Source organism: Malus domestica, chromosome 02 (genome assembly GCF_042453785.1).
Source record: "Malus domestica chromosome 02, GDT2T_hap1".
In the NCBI taxonomy this organism is placed as follows: domain Eukaryota; kingdom Viridiplantae; phylum Streptophyta; class Magnoliopsida; order Rosales; family Rosaceae; genus Malus; species Malus domestica.
Window position 1 is genome coordinate 6,024,634 of NC_091662.1, and position 17,301 is coordinate 6,041,934.

The window sequence follows — 17,301 nt, forward strand, 5'->3', positions numbered from 1 at the left end:
TAAAACTTAAAAGGAAGGCAAATACCAACCACAATTTAGCCTACAAAATAAAATGGGACCCACATGTGAGAGTGAAAAGTGGGCTGTGAAGCCCACACCCCAAAACCGAACTCACCTCATGTGCCTCACACGCCCTCTTTCTTCTAGCCGAAGGCCCACCCATGTGGGTTGGTCCCCTCTGCTGTCATGGTTACTGTAGCCCAACGGCTACTTTTGTTCATCCAACGGCCAGTTTAATTGGACCGTTGGTTAATCCAACAGTCCACGTTCAATTTTTTTTTATATATATTTATATATTTATTGAATCTAACGGCTTAGATCAAATATAATCAAATATAACGGTAAAAAAAGAAGATCTAACAGTCCAAATTTAAATCCAATGGCTAAAATAATTTTAAAAAATTATTTAACTTAAAATTCAACCAAAAACTCTATAAATACCTATGTATTTGTAACATCCACACAAAACTCATTTTTCTCCTACAATTCTTCCAATTTTTCTTTCTACCATTTCTTCTCATTTCCAAATTTTTCAAGATGGCAAAAGAGCATGTTAGAGGTCGCAATTGGACCTTTAACGAAGATATTGCTTTATGTTTGGCATGGATTTTTGTTAGCGAAGATGGTACCGTCGGCACCAATCAAAATAGAAAGGTTTTGTGGGGTAAAATCGTTGATAAGTTCCATGAAAACTCCAACGCCGGTCGAATGGAAGTTGGTGGTGTTTATGATCGGTGGAAGATTATCAACAAAGCGTGCACTTTGTGGAAGGGAAGCTTGGAGAGAGCCATGGTTGACATGCCTAGTAGAAGGGGCGCTTCAGAAATTGTGAGTTTCTTTGTTGATATTTTAGTTGTCATGTACATAATAGTATTTTGCAGCTAATTGTTTTTAGGAAAAATTAGTATCTGGTCCCTAGTTCTTACTGTTCATTGACTAAGACCTTATTAGTTCTCAAATTTTGATTCAAGTCCCTAGCATTAATGTGATAATGAATTTACATGTTTATTATATAATTTTTTAATATAAAAATTAGTAATTAATTTAGGGTTTGTTTGTACCATACTTGACCAATCCCGAAACTACCGAGCACCGGCCAACGCTATACTGTCAATGACCCAGAAGAGTTCCCCTCCGACCAGGAGGCCAATCACTACTCGACACGTGTCAAGATTAGAAGCCAATCAGAGCGCAGCACGTGTCGACATCAAGAACCAATCATAACATGACACATGTCAATGTGACAAAGCTACAAGTTTTTCTATAAATAGGGGTCATTCCCCCACAATATTGCCTAATGCCATTTGTGTTAAATCATTCACAAGAACTCACTAAATTGAGAGCTTGATCCTTTGTACTTGTGTAAGCCCTTCACTACTAATAAGAACTCCTCTACTCCGTGGACGTAGCCAATCTGGGTGAACCACGTACATCCTGTGTTTGCTTCTCTGTCTCTATTCATTTACGTACTTATCCTCACTAGTGACCGAAGCAACCAAGCGAAGGTCACAAAACCTGACACTTTCTGTTGTACCAAAGTCTTCGCTGATTTTGTGCATCAACATTTGGCGCCGTCTGTGGGAAACGACACTTATTCCTACTCTCTTCAGCTGTGTCAAGCTGGTTTCTATCATTCGTACACTTTCTTTTGATCAGGCATCCCTCTCCAGCATGGGAAGCGAAGGAAGCCACAGCACACAGAATGACACCCCCCTTGCACATAGTGCGAAACAACGAAAGAAGGAAGGAAAACGAGTTCTTCTTCAAGCTAAAGTCGATGAGTTGGAAGCTCAGAACAACAAGATAGCAATGAGGAATGAGGTCCTCCAGGAGCAATATGAGAAGCTCTTCGAGACACTCCACGAAGCTAGGCAAGCTCAGACACGCGAGCTTGTTGCCCCCGTGGAAGTCAACCATCAACTGGGTGCCCTCCAACATGGAGGGTCACATGCATTCGACATAGATATCCCTGATAGGGAACAAATTACCCCTCGATTTGATAATCAACATGAGGCTTCTCTTAACCCAGTTGCTTCGACCCGAACCATGAGAAGCGGAGGGAGACACCTATTTGCTAAAGGGGCAGAAGGATCGAAAGCCGTCTTTCGCGATTGTCGGGATTTCCTGAAGCAACGTCGAGAGAATTCCATCCATATAAGCTCAAAGATCAATGACCCAAGGATTTCTAAGAGACTCGGTCCCCTGCCACGGCCCGAGCCGGCCACCAACTTGGGGAAGGGGCAACAAGTCCTAGAGAGACATGAGGGTACAAGGGACTCAGAGGTGTTCCGACAGACATACCCTGGAAGCCAGTACAGCGAGTCCAGGGAAAAATCACATGCCCTTGATCAAACCTTCCTAATTCCAAGAGGAGATGGAGATTTACGAAAGAAAGCTCCAGTGGCACATAACTCCGCTCAGGACCCCCTTGTCCTACAACTTCTTGAGGAAGTAAACAAGTTGAAGGTTGAACGTCAGGCTGAAATACCTGACTGGAACCAACCCAGGCCTGGCCCTCTTACAAGGAGGATCCTCAACACCCCCCTTCAAGCAAAGACAAAGCAGAAGTTTGGCTTGCAACTTTATACTGGGAAAGAGGACCCGATTGAGCACCTTAACCTCTTTGAGTCCACCATGGCCTACCGGATGCACACCGACGAAGAGCGATGTCTTCTCTTCCCCTCCACCCTCTCTGGCGGAGCTCTAAATTGGTATTGTCGTCTTACACCTGAGACGGTAGACTCATTTGAGGAATTGAGGAAACTATTTGTTTCCCAACACATTTTCCAAACCGATCGCTTGCACTCTGCAGATGACCTGTACACTATCCGCCAGAAGCCAGACGAGTCATTACGTATGTATGCTGGCCGCTTCAGCCATGAATACTCCCGGTGTGCCGAGGCAGACGACAAGACTGCCCTCAAAGCCTTCACGGCAGGCCTACGTGATTGTTTCTTTAAATACATGATCAATGCCAATACTTGGAAGACTTACTCTGAGGTGATGGCGCAGGCTTATAACCATGCCTCCGCCGAGGCAAAGACATATCAGGAGAAACCCCCTACAACCATCCTTTATCAACAAGTGGGAGGTGGAAGCCAGACTCACCTAAATGAGAAGACCTCGACTTTCCAAACAGCAGTGGCACCTCCCCATGCCTTGCATAATGCTTCACCGAATCAACAGACATATCAATTTCAAGGCAAGAGGAAGGATTTCCATCCTCACCACTCTCCTTCCAGTAAAAAGAGTAAGGGACACTATCCCGATAACCAAGGGTATCGCCACAATAACGCTCGCCCCCAGGCAGTCAATGCAGTGGGTCAAACCCGCGTCAAGATACCCCATACCCCAAGGTATGAGACATACACGCCCTTAAATGCCACATGCGCGGCCATTTACCCCAGCATAGCTCACCTGATACCAAAGCCAAAGCCGAGGCACCCAGATTACACGCCCCCGAATAACGCGGGCATGTTTTGTTGCTACCATGAGCATAACAGCCATGATAGCGAGAAATGTATCATCCTCCATGATCGTATTGAAGCTTTGGCACGAGAAGGAAAAATTGATCAATTCCTCCTTCACCCTCAAAGGGATAACCGTAACCAACGCCAGGTGAATGTCATATATTCCATAAGCGGCGGCACACCCATATCTGAATCTTCCAATAGGGCCATGAAAAACAGTGAACGAATTCTGAGGCCTGGTCACCAAGTGTTTCACGTGGAAGACATCAGGGGAGGGAAGTATCAAAAGCCTAACTGGGATCCGATATGTTTCTACCCTGAGGAAGAAAGAGGCATCATCTACCCTCATAACGACCCATTGATCGTGGAGGCTCACATAGCCAACTTTGATGTTCGACGAATCCTCGTAGACACAGGGGCTTCGGTCAATATCATGTTTGCCGAAGCTTTCAGGGCACTCAGTGTAGCTGAACACTTGCTCGATCGCTCGATTTCTCCTCTGATAAGCTTCTCCGGTGATATCGTGCAACCCTTAGGGAGCATACATTTACCCTTTACTATTGGTACAGGCCCTTACACGGCTACCATTACCACTAACTTCCTAGTGGTTGACTGCCCAACGGCATACAATGTCATCTTTGGGCGCACAGGCATCAATGATCTCAAGGCTATGGTATCCACGCATATGCTGTTGATGAAATTTCCAACCCCCCATGGCAACAGCTACATAAGAGGAGATCAGCTTACTGCACGATCATGTTACAACACTTCAGTTAAGCAACAACACTTGCCCGGACCCAAGGAAACCCTGTCTGTACATGACCAAGTCACAAAGACCAGCCTAGATGAAGCGAACTTGGATCTTCCTGATAGCAACAATCAACCCGATGATCCTCGAGATGACTCTTTCACACAGCAAGCCCAACCTGCTGAAGAGTTGGAGAATGTACCTATCTCAAGAGATTATCCAGATCGCATGGTGAAGATTGGCACCACATTGTCACCACCCCTTCGGTTAGCATTGATATCTTTTTTGAAAGAGAACACTGAAGTCTTCGCCTGGTCATACGAGGACATGCCAGGCATCTCTCCCGATGTCATCTGTCATCGTTTGAGTATTGACCCCAAGATCAAGCCGGTGAGACAGAAGCGAAGATCTTATGACGCTGAACGATACGAGGCAATGAAAGCAGAAGTTGAAAAACTCAAAGGCATAGGCTTTGTCCGCGAAGTCAATTACCCGACATGGGTAGCAAATGTGGTCCTTGTTAGGAAAAATCTGACCAAAGAAAGTCTTTCGCTTCAAAAGGTCTTGTGGAGGATGTGTGTTGACTACACCGACCTAAACAAAGGGTGTCCGAAAGATAGTTTCCCTCTTCCTCTTATTGACAGGCTTATAGACTCTACGGCAGGGTGTGAGCTCTTGAGCTTTATGGACGCTTATTCAGGATACAACCAAATCCTCATGAACCCCTCAGACCAAGAACACACGGCCTTCACTACTGACAGGGGACTATATTGCTATAAAGTCATGCCTTTCGGCCTAAAGAATGCAGGAGCAACTTATCAGAGACTGGTCAATTCAATGTTCGCCGAACAAATTGGGAAGAACATGGAAGTTTACGTTGATGATATGCTAGTCAAAAGCAAACATGCTGACCAACACATCACCAACCTATCTGAAACTTTCACCATTCTAAAGAGGTATCGAATGAGGTTGAACCCCAACAAATGTGCCTTCGGCGTGGGCTCTGGCAAATTCTTAGGCTTCATGATTAGCCAACGAGGCATTGAAGCTAACCCTGAAAAGATCAAAGCAATCCTCGACATGAAAGAGCCAATAACTTCAAAAGACATCCAAAGCCTTACTGGCAAGGTGGCAGCCTTAACCAGATTCATCTCTAAGGCCACAGACAGATGTGCTCCTTTCTTCAAAGCACTCAAGGGAAATAAGAAGTACATTACATGGACGGAGGAATGTGCCAAGGCATTCAGGAACCTCAAAGAGTACATGAGTAAAGCCCCTCTGCTCTCCAAACCAGAAGTTGGTGACACTCTCATCATCTATCTATCGGTTTCGGCTTCAGCAGTCAGTTCTGTTCTTATTCGAATGGACAGTGGTGTCGAACGGCCCGTCTACTACGCTAGCAAGGCCCTACAAGATGCGGAGACACGATACTCCAACATTGAGAAATTAGCTCTAGCATTGGTCATGTCTGCTCGGAAACTTCGCCCTTATTTCCAAGCACACGTCATCATCGTGCTTACCAATCACCCTCTTCGACAGATACTCCAGAGTCCTGACACGTCTGGACGAATGATCAAATGGGCGATAGCATTGGGTGAGTTTGACATCTCCTACCAACCAAAACCAGCCGAAAAAGGCCAAGCAGTAGCAGATTTCATCGCCGACTTCACATATCCTGTTGACATTGCTTATACACCTGAAGCAGTAGCTTCATTACCATCGGAAGCTCAGAAGATAGAACCAACAACCCCAGCATGGAGTCTGTATGTTGATGGCTCATCCAACCAACAGGGCTGTGGAGCGGGACTAGTCTTGACTACGCCCGACAAAGTAGCAATGGAGTATGCTCTTCGTTTCAAATTCAAGGCATCAAACAATGAGGCCGAGTATGAAGCCCTTCTAGCAGGATTACGTTTGGCCAAACACCTCGGGGTTAAACAAATTGATATTTTCAGTGACTCCCAATTAATGGTCAACCAGGTTACCAACAACTTTGATGCTAAGGACAGCTCCATGGCAGCATATCTCGCGCAAACACAACTTTTGCTCAAACACTTCCACTACCAGATCACCCAAGTTCCTCGAGCGGCAAACAGTCATGCAGACGCCCTGGCTCGCCTCGCCTCAGCTGTGGAAGACAAGATTGGAAGAAAAATTCATGTCGAACTGTTGGCAACACCAAGCACCATGGCCGCAGAAGTATGCAACTTACAACAGGGGGATAGTTGGATCACCCCGATCTATAATTTCCTTGCTCATGGCACCCTCCCAAATGATAAAGTCCAGGCTAAGCAAATTCGATACAAGTCTACCCGCTACCTGATCATCAATGATCAACTCTATAAGCGAGGTTTTAGCCTGCCATACTTAAGGTGTCTTACGCTTGCCGAGGCGGAAATCGTCCTTCGGGAAATACATGAGGGAGTCTGTGGAGATCATGCTGGATCTCGGTCCCTAGCACACAAGACTTTTCGCCAAGGATATTACTGGCCAACACTCCACCAGGATGCCATCAAAGTATCCCGCTCATGTGACAAATGTCAACGATATGCGACTATTCCTCATTCCCCTCCAGAGCCTCTTACTCCTATGATCAGCCCTTGGCCCTTCGCCCAGTGGGGACTTGATTTGATCGGCCCAATGCCGGCAGGGAAGGGCAAAGTCTGTTACGCAGTCGTTGCAGTGGACTACTTCACAAAGTGGGCCGAAGTAGAACCCTTGGCAACCATTACTGAGGCAAAGATAGAAGACTTCGTGTGGAAGAACATCCTTTGTAGATTCGGCATTCCCAATGCGATAGTCACTGACAATGGGCGACAGTTTGACAACAAGAAGTTCAAGTTGTTCTGCTCTAAGTTCAACATCAACTTATGCTTTGCCTCTCCAGCTCATCCCCAGTCTAATGGACAAGTTGAAGCCATCAACAAAATAATCAAGCGCACTTTGAAAACCAGCTTGGACAAAGCTAAAGGCTGTTGGCCAGAATTTGTACCCCAAGTTCTTTGGTCATATCGCACTTCATATCGGACTTCAACAGGAGAAACTCCATTCTCACTTGCCTTTGGCACAGATGCGGTTGTCCCTGTTGAGCTCGAGCAAGCAACATTCCGAGTCCAGAACTACATTCAAAGTGAAAATGACAAACAACTTACCCTCAACTTGGATTTAGTCGAGGAACACAGAAACCAAGCTCACTTGAGGAATGTCGCCTACAAGCAGCGCATCTCCAACTATTATGACTCTAGGGTCAAGCCTCGTTCTTTCAAAATAGGAGACTGGGTCTTAAAGAAAAGATTACTCTGCGACAGAGTCCCGAGTGAAGGCACACTTAGTCCAAACTGGGATGGACCGTATGAAGTCATTGGCATCAGTCGCCCTGGCTCTTACACACTTAGAAGCTCCGATGGCAAGACCCTTGGCCATCCATGGAACGCTGATCACTTGAAGTACTACTACAAATAGACTCACGATGTACAAGTGTTGAGCTATAGCCGTTCGGCATCCTATGTAATGAAGGCCATTTGGCAATGAATTCAATAAAGAGGTAATTTAGCCAACTCAGCCCTCACTCTTTTACATTCCTAGCAATGGAACACTCAAGTGTTGAAACCTCAAAGCAGATATATCCAACACGAAACAAAATCTAAGTATGTGTCGACAAGACTATACAAAGAAAGGAACAACCAAACAAGGGCTTATATCCAAACAATAGATCTATTCATACATAGCCAAACATGCATTAATAATAGTGCAAACACTCATAAACACCTAAAATCCAAAACTCTCAAGCTTATAACATGGGCACATGTTATACACACATCAGACTACTACATCCAGAATACATGCAGATAGTAAAGACACTGCTATTCATTCTCATCTGAAGCCGAACCCCTGGCAGTATCACTCCGCGTCCTACCATCATCCTCTGCATCCCCAAGATCCTCTTCACCATGCTGAGTCTGTGCATTAGCACTACCTTCATTATCAGACTCATCTTCGCTGCTAGGATCAACAGCAAGGACAAATGTCTCGCCCTTTCGATGATGCTCATCTATATCTTCGTGGTATTTTCGAAGAATGCTCCCATCATCATAACGATCAAGGACGGCCATCCATTTCCTTTTTTCAAAGCGAGCTTCTTGAGCACAGTAGGGTTTAATAGCAAGGTGAAAGGTCGAAGAACTTAAGTATTCTTGCACAGCAGCCTCCCTTTCAGTTGGAATGCTCTTCTCCAGTTCAGAAATCTCAACTAGAGCACCATCCAATTCTCCCCTAACCTTGGATACCTCCAAGGTAGCCACCTCCAACTGTTTTTTAGTTGCCTCAAACAATTTCTTAAGCCTTAGGTTCTCACCATTTCGCCTTTTCAAGCTCTCCATGGTTTCGTCCTTCAGTTGGAGAGCCTGAGTCAAAAGTCCCTTATTCCTTCGGGCCTCGTCCACAAGCTGCTTATTCTCCTTCAGTTTTGCCTTGTACTGCTCAACCTTTTGCAGTCTGTCGTGATACTCGGCCATGACCTGCATGGCAAGACGATCATCACTACCTAAATAATGATAGTAAAGAGAAAAAAGTAAGGAAATGACAAAGTAACACTCACATATGAAGACAGCTTCAACATCCGGTCGCAATCCGATTCATCCTTAGCTAAGGGCTCTCCGAGCTCATCGAAGGCGAATCGACGCCCTGCCAAGCAATTGTTGATATCCCCAAAATCCTTTGGCCGCGTGGCAACCCTCAAGTCCTTCCACGGGACACTGCCAGCTCTTTCCTTGCCTTTCCCCTCATGGCGGGAACCAGGATCACTTTCCTGGACAGTGTGCTCCATAGTAAGAGGAGGAGGCAACAGTCGGCTCCCTTCTCCTGCAACTACGGCAGCAGCATTTTCAACGGCCTCGACTCCGGTCTTCCTAAAGGCAGGCCCCTTAAGGACCCCATCTTGGGACTTAGGTCTAACGGATGGTTCCCCTCGGAACTTATGAATTTTCTTATGCGGTAGGATGTCTTCCGAAGGAACTAACACTGGTGCTTTCCTTTTATTGGTGCTAGTCCCTGTTTTCTTGCTTACCTTCTCCACTGCATAAGGAAAATCAAAATAAGAAATACAACTTTCCAAATAAAGTAAGGAATTGAGCTAAGTTTACATGAAGGATACAACTTACTCGATCGTCCCTGGCTCTCGGAAACTAAGGGTTGGAAACCGTACCGACGAAATAAGGGTCGTAGCTTGCTTAAGTGTCTATCCTCTTTGGGCACCCTCAACACCTTCTCTATGTCAGATAGCTCCTGCCCAAACAGTTGGATGGTGCCCCGCGTCACTACATGAAGCAAAGTGTTAGAAGCAAGAAAAGACCACAACAAATAGCAAATAGTACGAACGGTTGATACGTTACAACCTACAGTCTGGAAGTGAGTAAGCACACGTCGCTCAGGCGTGACACCCTTATCATACTCCCAATCATTATACAGAAAGCACCAACGGTTTTTCCATGTGTAGTGTGCCTTTTTCTTACCATACACAATACGCTCTCTCTCACTCCGACATGCACACTCGGCATAACCAGTGCATGATTTTGCTGGGCGCATCTTGTAACAGTAACGCCACTGATGGAAGGAAGGCTCACACAACCCACACTCCATCCAAATGATATAAAATCCAATCAAAGTATCCCAGAAACCAGGATTGAGTTGCCCAGGTGCATATCCGATCAAAGATAACATCTTTTGCAACCACGGATGTAAAGGTAGTCTCACCCCTAAAGTCAGTAATATCTGGGTGTAGAACATAACATGACCCTGGGGAGGCTCAGAAGGTCATTCTTCATCATGTACCAAACGTATCCCTACACTACGAGGGATATTACATGACTGCCTTAGCGTCTCAACCTGCTTCTCATTATTTAACAAGTTATTCTTTAGATGGTCTGTTGTGAACTCAGAGCGAACTATGGGTATGGCATCAAAAACAACCCCCTCACCCAACGCCATGGAGGAAGAACTAGCAATAGCTAAAGTTTGACGATTGGGAAGATCATCCAATGTTTCTCTAGTACAGGACTCTAACAAAGACCCTGAAGACTCCGACATTGCAGACTCAGACTTAGAGCTAAAGCTAGAAGAGCCCTCATCACTAGAACTTCCAGGCTCTGACATCTACAATAAGAAGAAACAAATTCTATCACTACATGCATGATCAAAACATAAGGAAGTTCCTATATTACCCACATGAAGATGGTGCAAAGCGATGCCGGAACCCTTCTCAATCAGAAAGCAATTCGTCTTCCACAGTCACTACAAAACAAGCAAATGAAGACCGTGTCAAGCGCCAAAAAAAAAAAAAAAAAAAAAAAAAAAACAGCTTCATCCAAAAAGCTTCACCCGAAAAGCTTCACCTCCAAAACTTCACCCAAAAAGCTTCATCCAAAAAGTTTCACCCAAAAAGCTTCACCTAAAAAAGCTTCACCCAAAAAAAACTTCACCTCCAAAAAGCTTCACACAAACAGCTTCACCTAAAAAAGCTTCACCCACAAAGCTTCACCTCAAAAGCTTCACCCACAAAGCTTCACCCAAAAAGCTTCATCCAAAAAGTTTCACCCAAAAAGCTTCACCTAAAAAAGCTTCACCCAAAAAAAACTTCACCTCCAAAAAGCTTCACCCAAACAGCTTCACCTAAAAAAGCTTCACCCACAAAGCTTCACCCAAAAAACTTCACCCGAAAAGCTTCACTTAAAAAAGCTTCACCTACACAGCTTCACCTAAAAAAGCTTCACCTAGAAAGCTCCCTCTACATACTTTCACCATCAAAGCTTCACCATCAAAGCTTCACCTAGAAAGCTTCATCTACAAAGCTTCATCTACAAAGCTTCACCATCAAAGCTTCACCTAGAAAGCTTCAACACCAAAGCTTCACCTACAAAGCTTCAACACAAAACCTTGCTCCAAATAAACAAATTTTGTTCACAAAACCCAAGATGCCCTTGAACTTGTACAAAAACACTTGGGTAAACATAAACATTTTTTGTTTTACACCCACAAGGGCCCAAAATTTTCCTTCTTATTTATTCACTTATATATGTTCCCAAACATATTATAATAGATCCAACAACAAGCCAAAGTCCCAAGTTTCATAATGAACAAAAGTACAAGCAATTCATCAATAATGAAGGTGCTACAAAAATTGGAATCTGCCCCAAAATAGAAATCCAACCCAAGAGACTTTTTCTCTCTCTCCCTCTTCCGCCTCCTTTCATCTATCAAATTTCTGTAACCTCTGCTCTTCTCCAATGGAGCTGAATTTTGGACACCCTATAGTTCTTGAGCATATGAACAACTTTCAAGAAGGAACCATTTCTGTTTGAGCGACGGAAATTAAAGTGTTGAAGCTCCAAACATGACAGTCGGATTCTTGCAGATTTCGAAGCTGCTGTGATGTTTCGAAGATCTGGAAATATTTAACCCCCCATTAGTTCATTCTGAATTTTTGATATGTTATGAAAGAGACGATTAGGAACAACTTCAATGAAGAAAGCATACCGATCTGAACAAGAGAAAATGGAGTTTCGAAGCTCACAACAAATCTGACGGGTTGACAGAAAAATAATAACCAGTCATTCATCATACCTGGATTTCTGGAGTTATACTGCTCCGAGGGATCTCAAATTTGGATATGTTGTAGTTCACAAGCTTAGGAACAACTTCAATGAAGAAAGCATGCTGATCTGAGCAAGAGAAAATAGAGTTTCAAAGCTCACAACAAATCTAACGGGTTGATATACAAATGACGAACAATCACTCATCATACCTGAATTTCTGGAGTTGTACTGCTCCGATGGATCTCCAATTCGGATATGTTGTAGTTCACGAGCTAAGGAACAACTTTCATGAAGATGGTTTTGCGATCTGAGCCACAGAAAATGGTGTTATATTGAAGAAAAGCTAAAGGAAGACTAAAGGAAAGCAAAAATGGTAAAGCAAAGTAAAAGAAAAGCTAAAGGAAGACAAAATCATGGCACATGATAATGAGTCATACCCTACCCCTCATTGGATTCGACTACACCCATCCTCCAAAATCATGACAAAGGCCACATTATAGATATCTGTATAAACATTCCAAAGAAAAAGGGAGGGAGTAAAAAAAAAAAAAAAAAAAAAAGGGCCTAGGCCTCCACTTCTTTGGGCCTAACACATCTTCATAACAAAAAACAATATATGAAGAAAGAGCCCTGGGTTACCACTTCGAAAAGAAACAAGTGAAGTTTTCCTACTCATGACATTGACTACTAGCTAGACACCTCATTCGGCAACTCTCTTCGCCTGAAGACTTGGGGGACTCCCACCATATGCTACTGCACCTTGATACTCGGCAGTCTCACAACCACTCAGTGACTTGGATTTTTCAAGTCTCCAACCGAGAAGTTTTCCTCACTCGGGAAATTAAGGGAACACTACCTCAAACTACATGCTTCACTCACAAAGCTTCAACAATACAGGTTTCAACAAAAGCAAAAATTCAAAGAACTTTATGAAGAAGGCTTTGGTGTATTTAACACAATATGTTGAAATGAAGCAAAGCTTATTTATTAATATTTTCGATAAGTCACAAATATGTACATATACATGAGTCAAAATAAACAAACAAAAGGGAGCCTTCACAAAGGTTGCTTAGGGGAAGTCTCAGCAGTCGGTAGAGCCCCAGAAAGAGAAAGCACCGGAGGGTGGTTATCCGGAGCCTCAGTACTTGACAAAACCCCAGAAGGATGAGGCATTGGAGGTTCATCATTTGAAGCTTCATTACCAGGTACAGCCCCAGAGGACGAAGGCAATAAATGCCTTTGGAACAAACCCACAAACCGCTGATGATCAAGTAAAACCTTACCATCAGATTCCTTCATCTGGTCAAGCTTCCTCTTCATGTTTGTAGCATAGTCATGGGCAAGCCGGTGCAACTGCTTATTCTCATGCTTGAGCCCTCTAATCTCATGTTTGAGACTCATCACTTCAGCAGCCAATGATTCAACTTGGCGGGTTCTAGCAAATAGGCGTTGGGCCATATTAGACACAGAACCTGCACACTGAACACTAAGAGCCAGAGAGTCCTTAACAGCCAACTCATCAGACCGTTTGGAAAGTAGTCTGTTATCTTTGGGAGTGAGAAGGTTCCTGGCCACCACCGCAGCGGTCATATCATTCTTCATCACAGAATCCCCAACGGTAAGAGGACCAGTAGGGGATATGAAGGATGGGCGCCATATGTTGTCTGGAGAAGGCGTGGCTGTCTCTTCTCCAAGGTTCAAGTCAAAACGACGGTCGGAGGGTCCAGACATTTTCAAATGTGTTGAAGAGGGAAGAGGTCAGACAAATCAAGATCTTAGAAGTGCAAGAAATGAGCTTCTACTGGTAGAGATTCAAGTGTGCTGTGGAACTTAATGACAGCCTCTATAAAAATCTGCACTCGACGGAGCTTCAGAAATCGAAGAGGCGTTTGCTTTCTCAAAAGCTGGGCTGCTCAGAGACCACGAGGGCCGATCTCAGAAATCGAAGAAGCACCTGCTTTTTCAGCCTCGTCAGCACCTGTCACATGCACACTCAGCTTTGCGGAAATTACGGGCAATCTGTCGAAGATTTCTGGTGAAGTAGAAAGCACGTGAATCTTACTGTTCAATCACCACTCTCCATATGCACCATCAACTCCTCGGGTACCACATATAACTTTATCAAAGATCTCTGACAAAGTTTAGGCACGAGAATTTCGAAGTTCCAGCTACCCTACTATTACCCATAAGGGTAAAGGAACAACACCACTGCTTGACAACTGGAAAGTCCCTATGTGTGTCGACCTCCGTGTTTTGCGGCAAGACAGGTTGGCAAGAACGTCCAACCTTTACTCACATTCGAGAAAAGACTCCCAACATAATTACTTTCTCAAAAACCGGAGTAGCACCGCTTTCCGAATCTCGAAAGTCAGATCCTCGACGGGATTGCTTGTTTGAAAACCGAAGAGGCACAACTCTCAGAACTTCGAGAGCCAGATTTCCTTAGATAAAGCTTGTCTGTAATCTTCACACGTAACATCAGCTTTCCAGATACCACATACCACTTTTTCAAAGTGCTCTGACAAAATTAAAACACGTGAAGCTGGCAGCTCCCACTACATTGCTGTGACCAAGAAGGGTAAAGGAATAGCATTACTACTTGTTATTGGGAAATCCCTATATACATTGACCTCCCTCCTCAACGGACAGGCAAACCTGCAAAAATGCTCAACCCTTTCTCGCATTCGAAAAGGCACCCTCAACATAACCTCTCGAAATACTCAGCTTTATTTCCCCCCGATAATACCTCAGCAAATAAGCCACACCAAGAACAAGAGTATCTCATATCATCAGGGTCGAAAGCAAGAGTATCCCATATCATGCTTTCTCCCTATCTTTGTCTTTGTCCTTGTCCACACCTGCAGGACAAGGAGAAAGAGAGCAGTCAGTCGGAACCTGAAATCAAACCTCCAATTTGGAACTGACTGCCTGGAGCCTTTACCTGGTTGCTTACTTAGCATTGCTCTCGAGTACTCATCCTCAACTGCTGTCAAGGTCACGAATTCCACCGGCAAATACCTCATGACAGTTGATCAGATATTGGCTCTTTACACTGAAGCTGCCAAGCATGGATGAGTCACTATGAAGGAATGTTCTGAAGGACCATTAAAATGCAAAGGTTGCACACCACTTCTGCCATGCAAAAGATTGAAGCAGAAGGTTCAACGGTGAGCTGAAACAGATCACTACAGCACGACACCTTTCCATACCACATTCATTATTCCGTCAACAGCAAAAGTATCCCATATCATCAAGGTCGAACGTACTCTAGATTTGATGGACTTGTTTTGACCCTCAAATTTTTGAGTCGGCCTTATACTCTGAAGGGCACCAGAAAACCCTCCAGCACAGTTCAAGAATAAGCCTGTGGAAAGTTACTTCTTCAAAAGCAAAAGTATCTCATATCATCTCTTATCCATTTGCTTCTCCTTATCCTGGCAGTTGAATGAGAGACAAGGAGAAGGAGAACAATCAACCGGAAGCCGAAGTCAAACCTCTGATCCTGGGTTGCTTACTTGGAAGTTTGACTGCTTACCTTGTCTGTCACCTCTTTCGGCAGATCTCCTAGCTCGGCGACTTGGGGGACTCCTACTATAGGGTTTGTATCACACTTGACTAAGCCCGAAACTACAACTAAGCTTTAAGTGAAATTGATACATTACCTTGTGCGTCAACATCAGCTAAGTACACCATTCCCGGATGGAGGAAAGGTACTTCCAGAGAAGGGCAGATGAAGATCAGACCACACTTCGGTACTTAGAAGTTTCGTGATTACTCAAGGGATTGGATCTTGCAAGTCCCCAACCGAGGAGTTTCCCTCACTCGGGAACTTAGGGGAGCACTGTTTGTACCATACTTGACCAATCCCGAAACTACCGAGCACCGGCCAACGCTATACTGTCAATGACCCAGAAGAGTTCCCCTCCGACCAGGAGGCCAATCACTACTCGACACGTGTCAAGATTAGAAGCCAATCAGAGCGCAGCACGTGTCGACATCAAGAACCAATCATAACATGACACATGTCAATGTGACAAAGCTACAAGTTTTTCTATAAATAGGGGTCATTCCCCCACAATATTGCCTAATGCCATTTGTGTTAAATCATTCACAAGAACTCACTAAATTGAGAGCTTGATCCTTTGTACTTGTGTAAGCCCTTCACTACTAATAAGAACTCCTCTACTCCGTGGACGTAGCCAATCTGGGTGAACCACGTACATCCTGTGTTTGCTTCTCTGTCTCTATTCATTTACGTACTTATCCTCACTAGTGACCGAAGCAACCAAGCGAAGGTCACAAAACCTGACACTTTCTGTTGTACCAAAGTCTTCGCTTATTTTGTGCATCAACAGGGTTTAATACTCACACCTCGATTAAACTTCTAATTAATTTTCAATTCAAACATTTCCAAAATAATAATAAATTAAATTAAATTAAGTTTGTACCTATTAGTTTTTTTATATATATATATAAAAAGATTCTCAATTTTTAATCTTAAATGTACCCATTCATATAATTTTTCAATTTTTTTAATCTTAAATGTACCCATTCTCAAATATATCAATTTGTTATATTTAAAATGTACCTTTTTTTTAATATAAAATCCTTTCAAAATTTTTATCCATGTTTAAACTTATATGGGTACATTCTTTTTCATTGATTTGAGAATGCATCCATGTTTTGGTACAATAACTTTTTTTGTTAATTTTGGTTAATGTACCCATACATATATGTATATACACACACACAATATAATAGAGAGTATAATTTATATTTTATTATTTTTAATCCCATAAATTATGGGTTTTATTTAAAATCTCATTAATATAAACAATTACAAATTTCAATTTTTAATTTTTAATTTAAAAAATATAGTAACTTACATTATTACATTAATGTCAGGGACCTCAATCAAAAACTAAAAACTAACAAGGTTTCAATCAAAGAATATTGATAGTTAGGGACCGCATCCAAAGTGTCCTTTTTTTTTATGTATTTGTTGCATAGGGTGACAAAGCAATGACAATTTACAAGACAAGAACTACACCGAAAAATCAAGCTTTTAAGTTGCATCATGCTTGGAATATCCTCAAGGATTGTCCGAGGTGGGGAACCGATGCGAATCAACAATGTGGAAGATTATTTCATAATGAAGCCCCACCCCCAAATGATGTCAATGAATGTGTGAATTTTGCCGACAATGAAGGTGTCGACCAAATGAGCCCAACTTCTTCTTTTCCAAGGCCCCCGGGTAGAGATAAGCAAAAGGAAGCAAAGAGAAAAGGGAAGTCCCAAAATCTGATACGTGCACAATTTGCTAGCGAAATGGCAAGAATGAACGAAAACCAGTGCCGTCGGCAAGAAGAATCTGCCCAAATGCTTTTGGCCATGAAGGAACAAGGGGATAGGGAGCAAGAAAGGTACGAAATTAATTTGATAATGGAGAACCTCGACTAATACACTCCAGAGATGAAGAAATACTTAGGTGGTA

The 17,301-nt window shown here is 43.4% G+C and overlaps 1 protein-coding gene and 1 long non-coding RNA gene across 2 annotated transcripts; both read right to left on the reverse strand.

Annotated features, from left to right (window-relative positions):
• Nucleotides 1–8,761: 8,761 nt before the first annotated feature.
• Nucleotides 8,762–9,690, reverse strand: LOC139190705 (uncharacterized). Its single transcript, XM_070811136.1, has 2 exons — nt 9,378–9,690; nt 8,762–9,291 (listed from the first exon to the last, which is right to left on the reverse strand). Coding segments are annotated over exons 1-2 (531 nt in total). The 5' UTR covers nt 9,379–9,690.
• A 1,620-nt stretch (nt 9,691–11,310) lies between these two features.
• LOC139192366 (uncharacterized) lies at nt 11,311–12,157 on the reverse strand. The gene is made up of 3 exons (XR_011576495.1): nt 12,017–12,157; nt 11,836–11,933; nt 11,311–11,656 (listed from the first exon to the last, which is right to left on the reverse strand). It is a non-coding gene; the product is annotated as an uncharacterized lncRNA (long non-coding RNA).
• Between the last annotated feature and the right edge of the window lie 5,144 nt (nt 12,158–17,301).